General features: G+C 39.9%; 1 protein-coding gene across 5 annotated transcripts in view; it reads left to right on the forward strand.

Moving 5' to 3' along the window:
* The window catches only part of OLAH (oleoyl-ACP hydrolase), a 134,333-nt gene that overhangs the window by 93,398 nt on the left and 23,552 nt on the right, over positions 1 to 17,383 (forward strand). For 4 of the 5 annotated variants that reach the window (XM_053713999.1, XM_053714000.1, XM_053714001.1 and 1 more), the window contains exons 6-7: positions 1,709 to 1,791; positions 10,175 to 10,264. In XM_053713999.1, the coding sequence (XP_053569974.1) occupies positions 1,709 to 1,791; positions 10,175 to 10,264 (173 nt within the window). The remainder of the gene's footprint in view (positions 1 to 1,708; positions 1,792 to 10,174; positions 10,265 to 17,383) is intronic. The other variant, XM_053714003.1, reaches the window with a different exon arrangement.

The raw sequence follows: 17,383 nt of genomic DNA on the forward strand, positions 1-17,383 counted from the left end.
ACTTAGCGGAGATGTATTTCTTCCACCTTGGTGGTTGTTCCTGAGGAAGGACTTTCTAATTTAGGGTCCATTCTTTCATTCAACTTTTGTTTTCTCTGAAGCTTTCAGCTTGGAGATAGAAAACTTAGTTCTGTCTAAGCGCTGTTTTTCTGAATCTGTCATGGTTCAGTTTCGCAAGCCTGTTACTGGTAAATTTTACCATAAGGTATGGCGTAAATTCCCTGATTGGTGTGAGTCTATGGATTACTCTTAAAAGTAGGTTCGGGATTCCTAGGGCTTTTGCCCTTCTCTGGAACGTTCTACAGGACGTTTTGTCAGTCAGTTCTCTGATGGGTCAGATTTCTGCATTATCCTTTTTTATACAGGTGTCTGGAGGATGTGCCAGATGTGTAACCTTTTTGTCAGACCCTGGTTTAGTATCAGGCCTGTGTTTAGTCTATTGCTCCTCCTGGAGTTTTTAACCTTGTTTTTAAGGTTTTGCAGCAGGCTCAGTTTGAGCCGTAGCATTCCATAGATTTTAAGATTTTTGGAATGTTTTCTTTTTTGTTATATCTTCTGTTCGGAGAGTTTAGTTACTCTCGGCTTTGCAGTGTGATTCACTTTATCTTATTTTGGATAGGATGGTTTTTTATCCTAAGTCGAAACATTGTTTGGGAATCGCTGTTCCCTCTCTGTGTCCTCATTCTTATCTTTTGAGGTATGTTTGTGCACAATTTGGATGTTGTGCAGGCTTCAGTTTTTTTGTTTGTTTTCTCTGTTTTAGAAAACTCCTACTACTTCTCTTTTTTTCTGGTAGAGAAGTTTACTTTGTTTGCTTTTTGGACTTCGGGGGTGCAGTTTCCTGAGAGAGTTATGGCTCTTTATTCGGGGGCTATCTCTTCTTTTTGGGCTTTCAAAATAAAGTTTCTGTGGATCAGATTTGAAAGTCTGCAACTTAGTTTTTCTTTGCATAGTTTCTTTTTGCAAATTTGATTCTTTGTCTCGGTTGAGGCTTCTTTTTGGATAAAGGTTTTTCAAGCAGTGGTGCCTTCTGTTTAGGTTACCTGTCTTGTCCCTCCCTAATCATCTGTGTCCTCTAGCTTGGGTATTGGTTCCCACTAGTAATTGATGATTCCGTGGACTCACCATATCTTGGGAAAGAAAACGCAATTTATGCTTACCTGATAAATTTATTTATTTCCGGATATGGTGAGTCCATGGCCCACCCTTTATTTTAAGACAGTTATTTTTACTAAAACCTCAGGCACCTCCCTCTACACCTTTGTGTTATCATCTTTTTCCATTTCCCTTCAGCTGAATGACTGGGGGTTATGGGTATATGAAGTGATATATATAGCAGCTTTGCTGTGGTGCTCTTTACCTCCTCCTACTGGCCAGGAGTGATATTCCCACTAGTAATTGATGATTCTGTGGACTCACCATATCCGTAAAGAAAGAAATTTATCAGGTAAGCATAAATTGTGTTTTTATTGGGTTTTTGAGTCACACATGCATTATTGTCTTTCAGTCTATACTGGTGAGGTATATAGGTTTGTGTTACCCATTCCTGCGTATATCCATGCTGTTTTTAGCTATATTGGAGTAACATATCATGACATGTAGTTCTGCCGTAACCTCAAGTTCTTTTTTGACAGGATCAAAATGCTCTTTCATGTGCTGTTGTGTAGCACAAAATTCTATTTTATTGAAAATGTTTCTCTCCCTACAGCTATGAAAAACCTGACACTCATGTTCTGTCTTGTGGCATTACGTGCTTTGATGGTACAGAAGATGTTCCACATGATTTAGAAGGTAAGACACAATAACGTTCTTTTATTTCAGGAACTTCCCGTGTTGTCATCCATGAGTGTGGGATATATAGTTTATAGTATAAATGGAACAGTTGGGTTCAGCAGCTCTAATACTTGTTTAAGTGCATTTTGCTTCATATAAATTATAAATAGTCCATACAGTGTTGGTATTGCTTTAATATTAGTGCTCAAAGTTTATTAGTCATCCAAAAAGGATAAAAACAAATAAATAACGCTCAAATACATTACTGCAGGACAAGGGTAGGCAGACAGGTCCTACGCGTTTCGGCTACAGGGCCGTAACCATAGACACTGATAGTCTGAACTACCTCCACACTTTAAAAAGGGAGTGCTAAAAACGAATTGGTTAGTGGGTATACACACCCCAAAAGCGTAACCCTTTACATCCCATTAAGTGTTAAACTCACGTCTATAGGCATAAGGAAAAACATGGATGTTTACAAACCAATGGAGCTAAATAAGTTGAAGGATGAGTATTAACGGTAGTAAACATGCACTATAATTCTTACATAGGTAAATTCATTGATTCCAATTATTTGGATATATAAGCTATGAAGTATTTCTTTAAACAAAAGATACCCCATGTAATAGTCACTGAATTAACAAGTTAAACATTTTCATCACTTATTTATTTATACACATACTCCTAATTGGCAAAACACCCTGAAAAGATCTTGGTGAAGAACCTCTTTATTAGTAAACATACTAATATACAAAAAGAGAGACTTATAGTAAAAAGTATTTTACAAGAAATTATTATTGGTTACTGTCTATATATAGATAGAGACAAGCCAAGCAGGAGGCACACTGGAAAAACTGGGCTCTCATCTCCAATGATTAATGACATCAAATTCGGAGTTAAAACCCGTAGGTATCTGTGTAGCCAACTTAAATATCCAGTATACCTCCTGCTTGGATAAAGACCTCTCTCTATCACCCCCACGTGTGTGAGTTTTAATAGTTTCTATGGCTCTCCATCTAAAATTCCTGACATCCTTGTGATGATCATCTATAAAATGGGTTGATAAAGCTGAACAGTATTTATCATGTTTAATGTACCCTAGATGTTCCTATATCCTAGACCTAACAGTCCTTGTAGTCATACCTACATATTTTAGGGAATGCTCTATGCATTCAGTTAGGTATATGACATATTTAGAAGCGCAATTAATACAACCTTTTATAGGAAAACTTTGTCCTGTAGCACATGATTGAAAATCTTTACTTATGGTTATGTAATCACAGGTCTTGCACCTGGAACATCTAAACGTTCCATTAGTCTGCAGCCAGGTTCCCTCAACCCGACTTGAGGGTAGCTGACTAGGGAATAAAATGTGACCTAGGGTAGCATTTCTTGAATACATACACCTAAAGCCTTTATCAACAGTGTATTTTAGAGCTGTATCACTATATAGCAGGGGAAAGTATTTCTTAATGATCTTGCATATGGGGTAATACTCAGATGAATATTGCGTAATAAACAGTGAACATTGTCATCTTTATCCCTTTTCCTTGTGAAATGAACCTCTTCCCGACTGGAGGATCTAATAAACTTCTCTATATTGTTCACAAGGCCTGATGGATAGCCTCTATTGTTTAAAAAATTTTTCATGCTTTTACATTCATGAAGATAATCCTGGTCTCTAGAACATATTCTTCTAGCGCTAGTAAATTGACCTTTAGTAATCCCCTTGAATACATGACTAGGGTGAGCACTCTTGGCATGCAAGATAGTATTTCCAGAAATGGGTTTACGGTATATATTTAGTGTGCACACACTGCTCAGTTAAGTCACCCATTAGAGAGATATCCAAGAAATTAACATTCAGGGAATGCCATTCACAGGTAAACTGAATTCCAGCATCTCTGGTATTCAAGAAATTCACGAAGCATTTAGCTTGAGTGTCAAGAAGCTACTACCAGGTGGCAACCGGGCCATAGAACAAGCTATTGATGCTGCTGTTCGTTCCTGGCAGACTGCTTCTCATTCTGTTTTGCATATGTAAATATGACCCTGGGGATAGTCTCCCTATGGGTGATGGGGGAAACCAGACGTGGACTCCTTGCCCAATGTGCTTAGAGGGATATGGCTGCACCTCACTGACGAGGCCCAAAGGAGGCCGAAACGATCGTCTGGGGTTGTCATGTTCCTTGTTCAGAGAAGAATTGCCTGGTATTTCGGGGCTGGACTGACCATGTCGGCGGGATCAGACTGATATACTACAGGAAAGTTTTCCTCTGTGAAAAGCACAATTGGGCAAAAAGAAGCTACTACCAGGTGGCAACCGGGCCATAGAACAAGCTATTGATGCTACTGTTCGTTCCTGGCAGACTGCTTCTCATTCTGTTTTGCATATGTAAATATGACCCTGGGGATAGTCTCCCTATGGGTGATGGGGGAAACCAGACGTGGACTCCTTGCTCAATGTGCTTAGAGGGATATGGCTGCACCTCACTGACGAGGCCCATAGGAGGCCGAAACGATCGTCTGGGGTTGTCATGTTCCTTGTTCAGAGGAGAATTGCCTGGTATTTCGGGGCTGGACTGACCATGTCGGCGGATCAGACTGATATACTACAGGAAAGTTTTCCTCTGTGAAAAGCACAATTGGGCAGGAAGAAGCTACTACCAGGTGGCAACCGGGCCATAGAACAAGCTATTGATGCTGCTGTTTGTTCCTGGCAGACTGCTTCTCATTCTGTTTTGCATATGTAAATATGACCCTGGGGATAGTCTCCCTATGGGTGATGGGGGAAACCAGACGTGGACTCCTTGCTCAATGTGCTTAGAGGGATATGGCTGCACCTCACTGACGAGGCCCATAGGAGGCCGAAACGATCATCTGGGGTTGTCATGTTCCTTGTTCAGAGGAGAATTGCCTGGTATTTCGGGGCTGGACTGACCATGTCGGCGGGATCAGACTGATATACTACAGGAAAGTTTTCCTCTGTGAAAAGCACAATTGGGCAGAAAGAAGCTACTACCAGGTGGCAACCGGGCCATAGAACAAGCTATTGATGCTGCTGTTCGTTCCTGGCAGACTGCTTCTCATTCTGTTTTGCATATGTAAATATGACCCTGGGGATAGTCTCCCTATGGGTGATGGGGGAAACCAGACGTGGACTCCTTGCCCAATGTGCTTAGAGGGATATGGCTGCACCTCACTGACGAGGCCCAAAGGAGGCCGAAACAATCGTCTGGGGTTGTCATGTTCCTTGTTCAGAGGAGAATTGCCTGGTATTTCGGGGCTGCACTGACCATGTCGGCGGGATCAGACTGATATACTACAGGAAAGTTTTCCTCTGTGAAAAGCACAATTGGGCAGGAAGAAGCTACTACCAGGTGGCAACCGGGCCATAGAACAAGCTATTGATGCTGCTGTTCGTTCCTGGCAGACTGCTTCTCATTCTGTTTTGCATATGTAAATATGACCCTGGGGATAGTCTCCCTATGGGTGATGGGGGAAACCAGACGTGGACTCCTTGCCCAATGTGCTTAGAGGGATATGGCTGCACCTCACTGACGAGGCCCAAAGGAGGCCGAAACAATCGTCTGGGGTTGTCATGTTCCTTGTTCAGAGGAGAATTGCCTGGTATTTCGGGGCTGGACTGACCATTTCGGCGGGATCAGACTGATATACTACAGGAAAGTTTTCCTCTGTGAAAAGCACAATTGGGCAGAAAGAAGCTACTACCAGGTGGCAACCGGGCCATAGAACAAGCTATTGATGCTGCTGTTCATTCCTGGCAGACTGCTTCTCATTCTGTTTTGCATATGTAAATATGACCCTGGGGATAGTCTCCCTATGGGTGATGGGGGAAACCAGACGTGGACTCCTTGCCCAATGTGCTTAGAGGGATATGGCTGCACCTCACTGACGAGGCCCAAAGGAGGCCGAAACGATCGTCTGGGGTTGTCATGTTCCTTGTTCAGAGGAGAATTGCCTGGTATTTCGGGGCTGGACTGACCATGTCGGCGGGATCAGACTGATATACTACAGGAAAGTTTTCCTCTGTGAAAAGCACAATTGGGCAGAAAGAAGCTACTACCAGATGGCAACCGGGCCATAGAACAAGCTATTGATGCTGCTGTTCGTTCCTGGCAGACTGCTTCTCATTCTGTTTTGCATATGTAAATATGACCCTGGGGATAGTCTCCCTATGGGTTATGGGGGAAACCAGACGTGGACTCCTTGCCCAATGTGCTTAGAGGGATATGGCTGCACCTCACTGACGAGGCCCAAAGGGGGCCGAAACGATCGTCTGGGGTTGTCATGTTCCTTGTTCAGAGGAGAATTGCCTGGTATTTCGGGGCTGGACTGACCATGTCGGCGGGATCAGACTGATATACTACAGGAAAGTTTTCCTCTGTGAAAAGCACAATTGGGCAGAAAGAAGCTACTACCAGGTGGCAACCGGGCCATAGAACAAGCTATTGATGCTGCTGTTCATTCCTGGCAGACTGCTTCTCATTCTGTTTTGCATATGTAAATATGACCCTGGGGATAGTCTCCCTATGGGTGATGGGGGAAACCAGATGTGGACTCCTTGCCCAATGTGCTTAGAGGGATATGGCTGCACCTCACTGACGAGGCCCAAAGGAGGCCGAAACGATCGTCTGGGGTTGTCATGTTCCTTGTTCAGAGGAGAATTGCCTGGTATTTCGGGGCTGGACTGACCATGTCGGTGGGCTCAGACTGATATACTACAGGAAAGTTTTCCTCTGTGAAAAGCACAATTGGGCAGAAATAAGCTACTACCAGGTGGCAACCGGGCCATAGAACAAGCTATTGATGCTGCTGTTCGTTCCTGGCAGACTCAAGAACATGTGTACTATCCTTGATATAACTGGGCAAACTCTGCACAATAGGTTGCAACATTGCATCTAGCCACTCTGACTATGAGGCCTATTTACCAAATGTCTGTCGGACCTGATCCGACAGTGCAGATCAGGTCCGACAGAAATCGCTGAATGCGGAGAGCAATACACTCTCCGTATTCAGCATTGCACCAGCAGCTCTTGTGAGCTGCTGGTGCAACGCCGCCCCCTGCAGACTCACGGCCAATCGGCCACCAGCAGGGAGGTGTCAGTCAACCCGATCCTACTCTATTGGGTTGAATTGTGGTGATCTCTGCCCGCCTGCTCAGAGCAGGCGGACAGGGTTATGGAGCAGCGGTCTTTAGACCGCTGCTCTATAACTTGCGTTTCTGGCGAGTCTGAAGACTCACCAGAAACACGGGCCCACGAGCTCCGTACGGAGCTTGATAAATGGGCCTCAATGGCTCTAATAAAGATCCAATGCCCGCCACAATAGGGCAACCTTTCACATTGTCCAGGCCTTTGTGAACTTTAGGGAGATGATGGAATATAGGGGTTATAGGATTTTCTACATATAGATACCTAGCAGTATCAACATCTATAACTCCCAAGTATATTCCATCATCTATAATGTGACTAAGTTCGTTTTGAAACTTCCTAACCGGATTACCGTAAAGCACTGAAAATTTGGTTGTGTCACTTAGTTGACGCAATACTTCTTCGGTATATTGGACTCAATGCTCCCACCCTTATCCGATTGTCTAATGACAATAGACTGATTGTCACGAAGAGAAATCAAAGCCTCTTTCTCTCATAAGGATAGGTTGGGACGTGTATCTGCTCTTGACTGATCCAATTCAATTAATTCATCAACCACTTTTTTATGAAAAGTTTCCAGAGACTTAGCTCTGGCATGAATAGGATAAAATGTGGAATTTGGTTTTAATCTAGGGAATTTCTTATCACCATCAACACATGTTTGTGACATAGTCATTGATTCCCTCCCTAAATCTTCCAAAACCTGTACAAAGGAAAGAGAGGAGATATCAGTAACACCAGCCTCAGGAACTGTGTCTGCACCTTGTGCAGAAACATTAGCTGCGGTGGAAGGGGGTCCAAAGTATTTTTTCAATGTCAATTTCCTAATAAAATTATTTAAGTCCAACACAGTCTGAAATAAATTAAAAAAGGTTTAGTGGGGGGGGGGCGTGGCCTAACTGAGCTCGAAGATGGAAGCATAATTGTGGAGCTCCGCTCAGCGCACAGGCTAAGAACAAGCTATAAGGTCCTCGAGTGCACTATACCCCAGTCAAATCTAAGGGGGAATATACATAATCCCTGCAGCCTTCATAGAAGAACTTTGATGGAGGATCACGCCGCGCAATAATGCAAGCAGGATGAGTCATAGCACCGGAACATCTGACTAGACCTCCAGATCGGGTGACGGCTAAACTGAACGGCCATCAGTGTAAGACCGGACTAGTGCACACAGACTTACTGGTCAGTACTCGACCTTGGAGATAGACGACGGCGACAGATCCGAAACCAGCTGCGTCAGACTTACAGCATGGCCAAGATGGCGACGAGTGAGTACAGTGACTGCTATACATAAAATTAAAGTCGGGGTGTATCCCGGTCACAAAGCAAAGTGATATTCAACCTCAGTCATAAGGGGAGCTTTTGGATTATGCAAGATCGAGATGGAGGTATACATAATATAATATAAAAGCTGTTTGAGGGCGGGAAGTGGTTTCTGGAGTCCCCTTTCCTACAGTATTGAAACAGTTAAATAAACCCTGCCATAAATTTACCACCACCTATAATAGGTAGCTAAAGTACCCATATCTACATAGCAGATATCTATAAGGCTCAAGGGAAATAAACTTTGATCCTGTCATTATTACATTTAGAGAAAGCAAAAAAGAAACTGGAGATATAAAACCCCTAATTAAGTTAACTGGTACAGGCATAGTGGTGCAGAGTATAATCAATATCACCAGCACAATGTCGACAAAGAGATTGATAAAGGGAGACAAGCCCTCTAGGTCAGCATCTGTAAATACATTTTTTAAAAATGTACAAACCCCTAAACCAAATCCAGCAACGGAAGCTGATTTGGAAGACCAAGAAGAACTGGATAAAGAAACAATAAATATGGAAGAAGAAGTGATCCCGGTCACTAAAGCAGACTTAAAAGATTTAGTCTCCAAGCAAGACATCACCACAAATTTCAAAAAATTATGGAATAAAATGGACAATATGCACACAGCATTAACCAACAGCCTTTCTGAGATTAAAACAGAGATTGCAGAACTGGGGGGTCGCATAGATTACTTAGAAGAACATGCAGACACACTAGTAGAAGATATTACCACGGTAACTCAGTCGGTGGCGTCACATCACCAAGAACTCAGCGAAATACAGGAGAAACTCGAGGACTTGGAAAATAGGAGCAGGAGAAATAATATTAGATTGAAAGGGGTGCCAGAGACTATCCTCAATAAAGACCTCCTCTCCTATATAACTCAACTTTTCCGTCAGATAACAGCGGAAACTGAGGAATTCAGCATGGGGATTGAAAGAGCCCACAGAGCCCTTAAACCTAGACCCAAAGAGGGATTGCCACCCAGGGACATAATTATCAGAATGGCACTGTACCAAGACAGAGATAAGATCCTTCAGGCTGCCAGGAAAAACCCCACACTTAAATTCCAGGGAAATGTTATACAATTTTACCAGGATCTTAGTATACGGACTCTGCAACGCAGGGGATCCCTGAGGCCACTGACACAACTACTTAGAAAACATCAAATTCTATATAAATGGGGTTTTCCCTTTGCCCTCTACATTAGCAAGGACTCCAGGACTATCACTATTAAAGATCCAGCAGACATACCAGAAGTCTGCAAGATATTCGAACTGGATGCACCGACTCTGCCTCCTTCAAAAGCCTTTACTCAACCATTAAAGCCTGCATCTCAAATGTCAAAGACACAATGGTCCAAACCAAACAAAAAGAAACAGAAAACTTGAAAATGAAGCCGTCATTTGGACACGAATTCATCAGATTTTCTCCCGTTGGGGAAAATTTATGCCACAGTGACGAAATTCCTGATCTCACTACATCTCAGCTATATACTTTTTTGTTCACTGCAGGGGTAAGTGGAATTTACAATGGACTGATCTGCTGCACAACAAAGGACTGAGAATATAGATATATTCTTACAACAGTAGACTATTATATGGGCCATACTTAGGACTAATGTGCTAGACCTTACCTCAAAGATATAATTCTTGAAACGTACTAGGCCTAGTGTTGCTGAAGCGACACCCTCACCACAGGTTATTGTCTCTCTTTTTTTTTTTTTTTTTTTTTTTCTCTCTCTCTCTCTCTTTCCTTTTTTATTTCTGTTTCTCTTTGCAGTGTTTCTGCTAATTGCCCATGAGACCCACTATTTGGGTTATATGTTATGTTACATTGTTTTGTTTGTATTTATGTAGTAATATTTTCAAGGATGCCATGACTAAAAGATGTACACAATTAGACTCCTTTAGGATTACAATCGAGACGAAATTTCAAGGAGGTACTAGAGATGGGGTTGTTTGTATACTTGATGGGGAGAGCTTGAATCAAGGTAAGATGGAACATTGGAAATATTGTAGACACGATGGATAGGTTAACTATTATTTCTCATAACGTAAGGGGGCTAAATACTGATAGTAAAAGAAGAATGGCTTTCAAACAATACACTACACTTAGAGCTAATATATTGTTCCTACAGGAAACTCACCTTTTTGAACCCCAACTCCCATATTATTGGACTAGGAGATTCCCTGCGCACTATCATGCAACTATGGGATCAAAAAAAAGGGGGGTATCAATATTAATCCACTCCACGGTTAACTTTGTACATGAATCCACCATTGCAGATTTGGAGGGCAGATATTTAATCCTGAAAGGCCAGATAGACAACATTGATACAATTTTATGTAATGTTTATGCGCCAAACGAACAGCAGCACACATTTTTTGAACATTTATCACAATTATTGACACAGTGGTCGCAATCCAGATTAATTTTAGCGGGAGACTTCAACATCCCCATGATATTGCAAGGAGATCACAGTGATAATCCTCACTCAAACAAAAGACAGAGACGTAACAGCATAGTCAAATCTATACATAATTCACTTGGATCTCATTCTCTGATTGACACCTGGGTTACACTAAATGGTAAAACAAATGACACCACATTTTACTACGCGGCACATAATACATATTCTAGAATTGATTATATATATACTAGTCAAATCCTACAACCAACACTCATCTCTTCTAATATATTCCCCTGTGTATGGTCAGATCACTCTATAGTCTTACTTCAAATGGAGGGATTAGGTGATCCCCACAGAGTAAGGTCATGGACATACGACCCCATACTACATAAGAACCCAAAGATATTATCCAATACTTTACAACATCTCACTGATTTTTGGGACATAAACACGGACACTACTGACAACCCTACTTGTGTATGGGCGGCTCATAAAGCGGTGATTAGGGGCATGCTAATCCAGGGAAAAACTACTCATACTAGAGAAACGAGAAAATATATGTCAAAATTGCATGAAGAGATAGCAACATTAGAGAACCGACATAAATTAACGGGGAGCCCCACGGTTTTATGTACGCTACAAAAAAAGAGGGAAGCAGTGGCTAAGGTTTTAGCCTCCCAGGCCAATAGAGCCATCATGAGATTAAAATCTCAATACTTCATTTATGCCAACAAACCTGATAGTTTTTTGGCCCATAAACTTAGAGAAAGATTTAAAATAGCTAACATCCCAGCACTTGAAAAAAGAGATGGGGTTGTCACCACCCACCCTCAAGAAATAGTAGACGCATTTAGCAAGTTTTATGCAGAGTTATATAATGGACAGAAAGTTGACCAAACACCAGAGGTGGGGAGACTCGCTCATGATTTTTTAGAAAGGACCTCACTGGAAAAATTGACTGAGGAAGACAAAAAGACCCTGAATGACCCTATAACGAAACTAGAAGTAGTTCTTGCCATTAGAGCCTTAAAACCGGGAAAAGCCGCTGGGCCAGATGGCTTTCCTGGGGAAACTATAAGCTTTTTAGAAACAGTCTAGTCCCCCATTTAACTAAATTTTGTAATCATATAATGAAAGGACACCCGATACCCCCTTAATTGTTGCAAGCAAAAATTATTGTAATCCCTAAACCTGACAAAGATCCCAAGAGATGCTCCAATTATCGCCACATTTCTTTAATTAATCAGGATCTGAAGATCTTTACTAAGATTTTGGCCAACAGACTCTCGCAAATTTTACCTAAAATGATCCATAAAGATCAAGTGGGTTTTATTAGAGACAGAGAGGCCCCAGACAATATTAGACGTTTTTGTAAATATAATCCAATATTTAAGTGATACGAAAACGCCTTCTCTGCTCCTATTGTTGGATCCGGAGAAGGCGTTTGACAGGGTAGATTGGCAATACATGCTAACGACCTTGACGTACTTTAATTTTGGGGGCCCCTTTGTTGACGCTATAAAAGCTATATACTCTTTTCCAACAGCGCAGGTGTCCACTAACGGATATAGATCCAAATTATTCCCAATATTGAATGGAACACGGCAAGGATGTCCGTTGTCACCATTGTTGTTCGCATTGTGTATTGAACCTTTTGCAGCTAATATAAGAACATCTATGGACATCTCGGGGGTGAAGATAGGTGAACGTGAATATAAGTTAAGCCTCTTTGCAGATGACATTTTACTCACCTTGACCAAGCCTCTTCTGTCTATACCCAGTTTATATAAGATTCTTGGTGACTTTTCGGCAATCTCTGGTTACCGAATTAATATAGATAAATGCAAAATGTTACCAATAGAGCTCCCTCTCCACACAAAGAAATTACTAGAGATTAATTTTGAACTAAAACAGGCAAAACAACCCTTGAAATATTTAGAGGTTCGATTGACATCTCAGGTTCAACACCTATATAAAGTTAATTATATACCGTTATATAAGTCAGTTAGGGGAGACCTTCAAAAAGGGAGAAAACACAACTTTTCTTGGGTGGGGAGGATGTCGGCTGTGAAGATGACTATCCTACCCCGATTACTGTATCTCTTTAGGGCCCTCCCCATTAGGATTATTTACGCTGATATCGAGAGGATACAATCGAAGATTTTAGCGTTCATAAGGGGTACTAAAATTGCCAGAATAGCTAGTACGATTATGATGAAACACAAGAAACTAGGAGGACTAGGCCTACCAAACTTGATAGACTATTATAAAGTGGCTAGATTAGCTCAAGATACATTAATACTCAGAAACAGACGGGAAGCACTTTGGATAGAATTAGAATCAGACATGGGAAAGGGGGATGGTATGGATGCGGTTCTCTGGGAACATAAAAACACACCTCGAAGAGGAGACTATTACCATCTACTGACAAGTGAGACCACACAACATATCTGGATGGAATTAGCACACAAAAAGAGTTTATGCCCGATAGGATCAGTGTTACAACCCATTAGATATTTACTACAGGGGGAGGCACAAAAAGAAATTAATAAATGGGAAAACAAAAGGACTATACCGAGTTGCTGATTTATTAATACATAACACGGTAATGACTCGTACCCAAATTCAAGAGAGGGTATTTCCGATTAAGGTACATTGGTATCTTTACTTACAGTTGTCCTCCTCTTTACATGCATTTCTCAAATCAGCAAACATTAAAAAAGGGAATACGATAGACAATATCTGCAGCTCACAACCCAGACCAAAACACGTCATTTCCAGACTATATATAGATATACAGAAAATGAGAGTTAAATCTAAAACCACATTAATGCTTAAGTGGGAAGTAGAACTAGATGTGACTCTAGACTTAGACAGATGGTATGAAATTTTTAACGAAGCTACTAGAGGACTGATTAGTGCGGACTTAAAGGAGAATACCCTAAAGACGATGTTTAGATGGTACTTAAAACCACTTAGAACCTTGCATACATCTCAAAACAATTCTAGATTGTGTTATAGAGGGTGTGGCGAGATAGTGATAGTGAGAGGTCTAATACAAAATACAACAGTTCTATTGGTTAATGTATACGCACCAAATGAGCACCCGTTTATTTCCAATATCATTAAACACCTAACACAATTGAAAAGGTTCAAAACCATCATAGGAGGAGACTTTAATATGACTTTAGATGATAAGCTAGATAGAACCATAAAAGAAAAAAAGAGTAATATAACTAATACTCTCAAAACGTCTATACTTAGAGACCTCCTTTTTTACCATAACCTTATTGACTGCTGGAGAGCATTACACAAACAAGAATGGGACTATACATATTTTTCAGCGGCACACATTCGAGAATTGATTACCTACTTACTAGCCAAATACTATTTCCCCTAGTCAATACAGCAAGTATTAATCATTGTTGATGGTCCGACCATGCAATTATAGAAATAACACTTAGAGGTATGATAAACCCAAAAAAGAATGAGATCTTGGATCCTACACCCAAATCTACTTAAGATGAGATATTAAAACAAAAAATACACAAACAAATTAGAATTTATTGCACTTAATGCAGGCACGACTTCTAACCCAATATACGTTTGGAGATCGCTTAAGGCTTATATTAGGGGATTACTAATATCAGAGTCCAGTAAAATTAAAAAAGCAAATAGTGCCAAAATCACAGCCTTAAAAGACTAAATAAAGACTTTGCGCTCTCAGCTGTTACTTCAACCTAAGCAATCACTCTCTAAATCTTTAAAAGATAAGAATGAAGCGCTTAATCAATTCTTAAACACAGAAGCATTAAATTCAATTAAAGCAGTAGATTCCTAATACTATATGTACAGCAATAAACCAGATAGAATGCTCGCTAATAAATTAAAGGATATCACTAGGAGCCCCACAGTTCCTCAAATACAACAAACAAATGGTGAAACTACTAATGACCCTTTACACATAGCAAATACATGTACTGAATATTACACAACACTATATAACCTTGAGAGGTCTCAGCAAGAATGTAATAAAACTGGAAAACTAGATTAATTTTTAGGTTCCAATACACTTAGTCAATTATCACAAGAGGAAAAAGATATGTTAAATGCTCCAATTACAATGCAGGAAATTTCATTAACCGTAAAGAGAAATAAATCTCCTGGTCCTGATGGATACGCAGGACATTTTTTTATAAAGACCTCCAATCCATCCTTAACTACACAATTAGTTAAACTGTTCAATTTCATTATCCCCCCAGAGATGCTATTAGCTAGAATATCAGTAATTCCAAAGCCAGGACAAAAATAGACAATATTGTAAAAATTATAGACCCATCTCCCTCATAAACCAGGACCTTAAGCTATTTACCAAAATTCTATCAAACAGATTAATCATACCAATTATGAAGTTAATCCACACAGATCAGATGGGGTTCATAAAACACAGAGAAGCACCAGACAATGTCCGCAAAATTGTAGACCTCATAAATTGGACCTCCACAAAAGGAATGCCTTCTCTGTTTCCTTCACTAGATGCAGAGAAGGCATTTGATAGAATAAATTGGGACTATATGCAAGCGGTTTTGACTAAATTCGGGATAACGGGACCCTTTCAGGATGCACTGAAATCAATATACTCTAAGCCTGAAGAGTTTGTTAAACTTACGGGATATCAATCTAAATCTATTAAAATTAGAAACCGAACCAGACAGGGATGTCCTCTCTCGTCACTATTTGCATTATGCATGGAACCTTTAGCGACTAGAATTAGAGATCATAGAGATATAACAGGGATCCCAATAGGAAGGTATAATTATAAGATATCGTTATTTGCGGATGATTTTATTTTATCCATAACTAAACCACTTGTATCACTGCCTCCGTTATACTCATTAATACAAAACTTTGGACAATTATCAGGCTACAAAGTAAACGAAGATAAATGTGAAGCACTAGATATAAAACTATCACATCATACAAAAAAGTTACTGGAATTAAATGTTAATCGATTTTTTTCACCCACGAGAAATAAAATTAACTATCTAGATATTAATATAACCCCTAATGTAGATAACTTATACCAAGCAAATTATTCTTCCATTTTTTCTGAAGATTAATGACTAAATGGACCAAATATAAAATATCTTTATATGGAAGGATTATCACCACTAAAATTACGATATTACCAAAACTATTATATATATTTCGATCCTTACCTGTTTCTGTCCTATTATCAGAACTTCATAAATTACAAAAAGATATCTTAAATTTTTTCTGGCGGGGGAAAAGGGTAAGCATTAATAAACAAACAATGTTGCGACACAAAAATTGAGGGGGAGTGGGCATAATATACCTTGTTTTGTATTACTACTCAGCATGAATAGCACAGACAATACAATGGTTCAGAGCGACTAATATACCGCAATGGGTAAATTTAGAGGCCGAAATGACAGGATCTGACCAAATCCAGAAACTTTTATGGACAGCAAAACAAAACAGACCAACACATACAAAAATATACTTATCAGTCAATCACACTGTACACATATGGAATACTCTAACAACTAAACTTCCACTACTTAATGTTAGCTCAAGAGTTACACCATTGGTAACATTGCAATCTTCCATAACTGTACAAGTGCAGGAGAAGTGGGCAAATAAAGGCCTCTATAGAATTGCTGACACCATTATCAATGGTAAAATCATTACATATACACAATATGCAGAAATGGGGGAAGTGGAACAAAATATATGGTTTCATTACTTGCAATTAAAGTCTAGAATTAATGAGTTATTGGGTACTCAAAACCCCCTACTAACACTAAGTTTGAATCCTTATGTTTGTCAAAGAGGCCCATTAAAGGCTTAATCTCAAAACTCTATCTTCTGTTTAACCTTAAAGGCAAAAGTTACAAAAATGTCAATGATGCTTAAATGGGAACATGAGTTATGCAAAACGTGGGATATAAAAACATGGACAAAGCATATAGATAATGGCTCATCTTTGACGGTTAATGCATTATTAAGAGAAAATTATATGAAAGTATTACATGGATGGTTTTATTACCCTACTAGATTTCATAACTCAGACGAAACACTACCCAAACTATGTTACTGAGGTTGTGGAGAATTGGGAACATATGTGGTGGGATTGTACTAAAGTTAAAGACATTTGGACGAAGATACTCAATCTATTAAAGGGACAGTCAAGTCAAAAAAAAAACTTTCATGATTTAAATAGGGAATGTAATTTTAAACAACTTTCCAATTTACTTTTATCACCAATTTTGCTTTGTTCACTTGGTATGCTTAGTTGAAAGCTAAATCTAGGAGGTTCATATGATAATTTCTTAGACCTTGAAGACTGCCTCTTATCTGAATGTATTTTGACCACTAGAGGGCATTAGTTCATGTGTTTCATATAGATAACATTGAGCTCATCCACGTGAAGTTACCCTGGAGTGAGCACTGATTGGCTAAAATGCAAGTCTGTCAAAAGAACTGAAATAAGGGGGCAGTTTGCAGAGCCTTAGATACAAAGTAATCACAGAGGTAAAAAGTGTATTTCTATAACAGTGTTGGTTATGCAAAACTGGGGAATGGGTAATAGAGATTATCTTTCTTTTTAAACAACAAAAATTCTGGTGTTGACTGTCCCTTTAAGTATAATCTTTGAAAAAAGAATTACACTTACTC

Source organism: Bombina bombina, chromosome 5 (genome assembly GCF_027579735.1).
Source record: "Bombina bombina isolate aBomBom1 chromosome 5, aBomBom1.pri, whole genome shotgun sequence".
Taxonomy (NCBI): domain Eukaryota; kingdom Metazoa; phylum Chordata; class Amphibia; order Anura; family Bombinatoridae; genus Bombina; species Bombina bombina.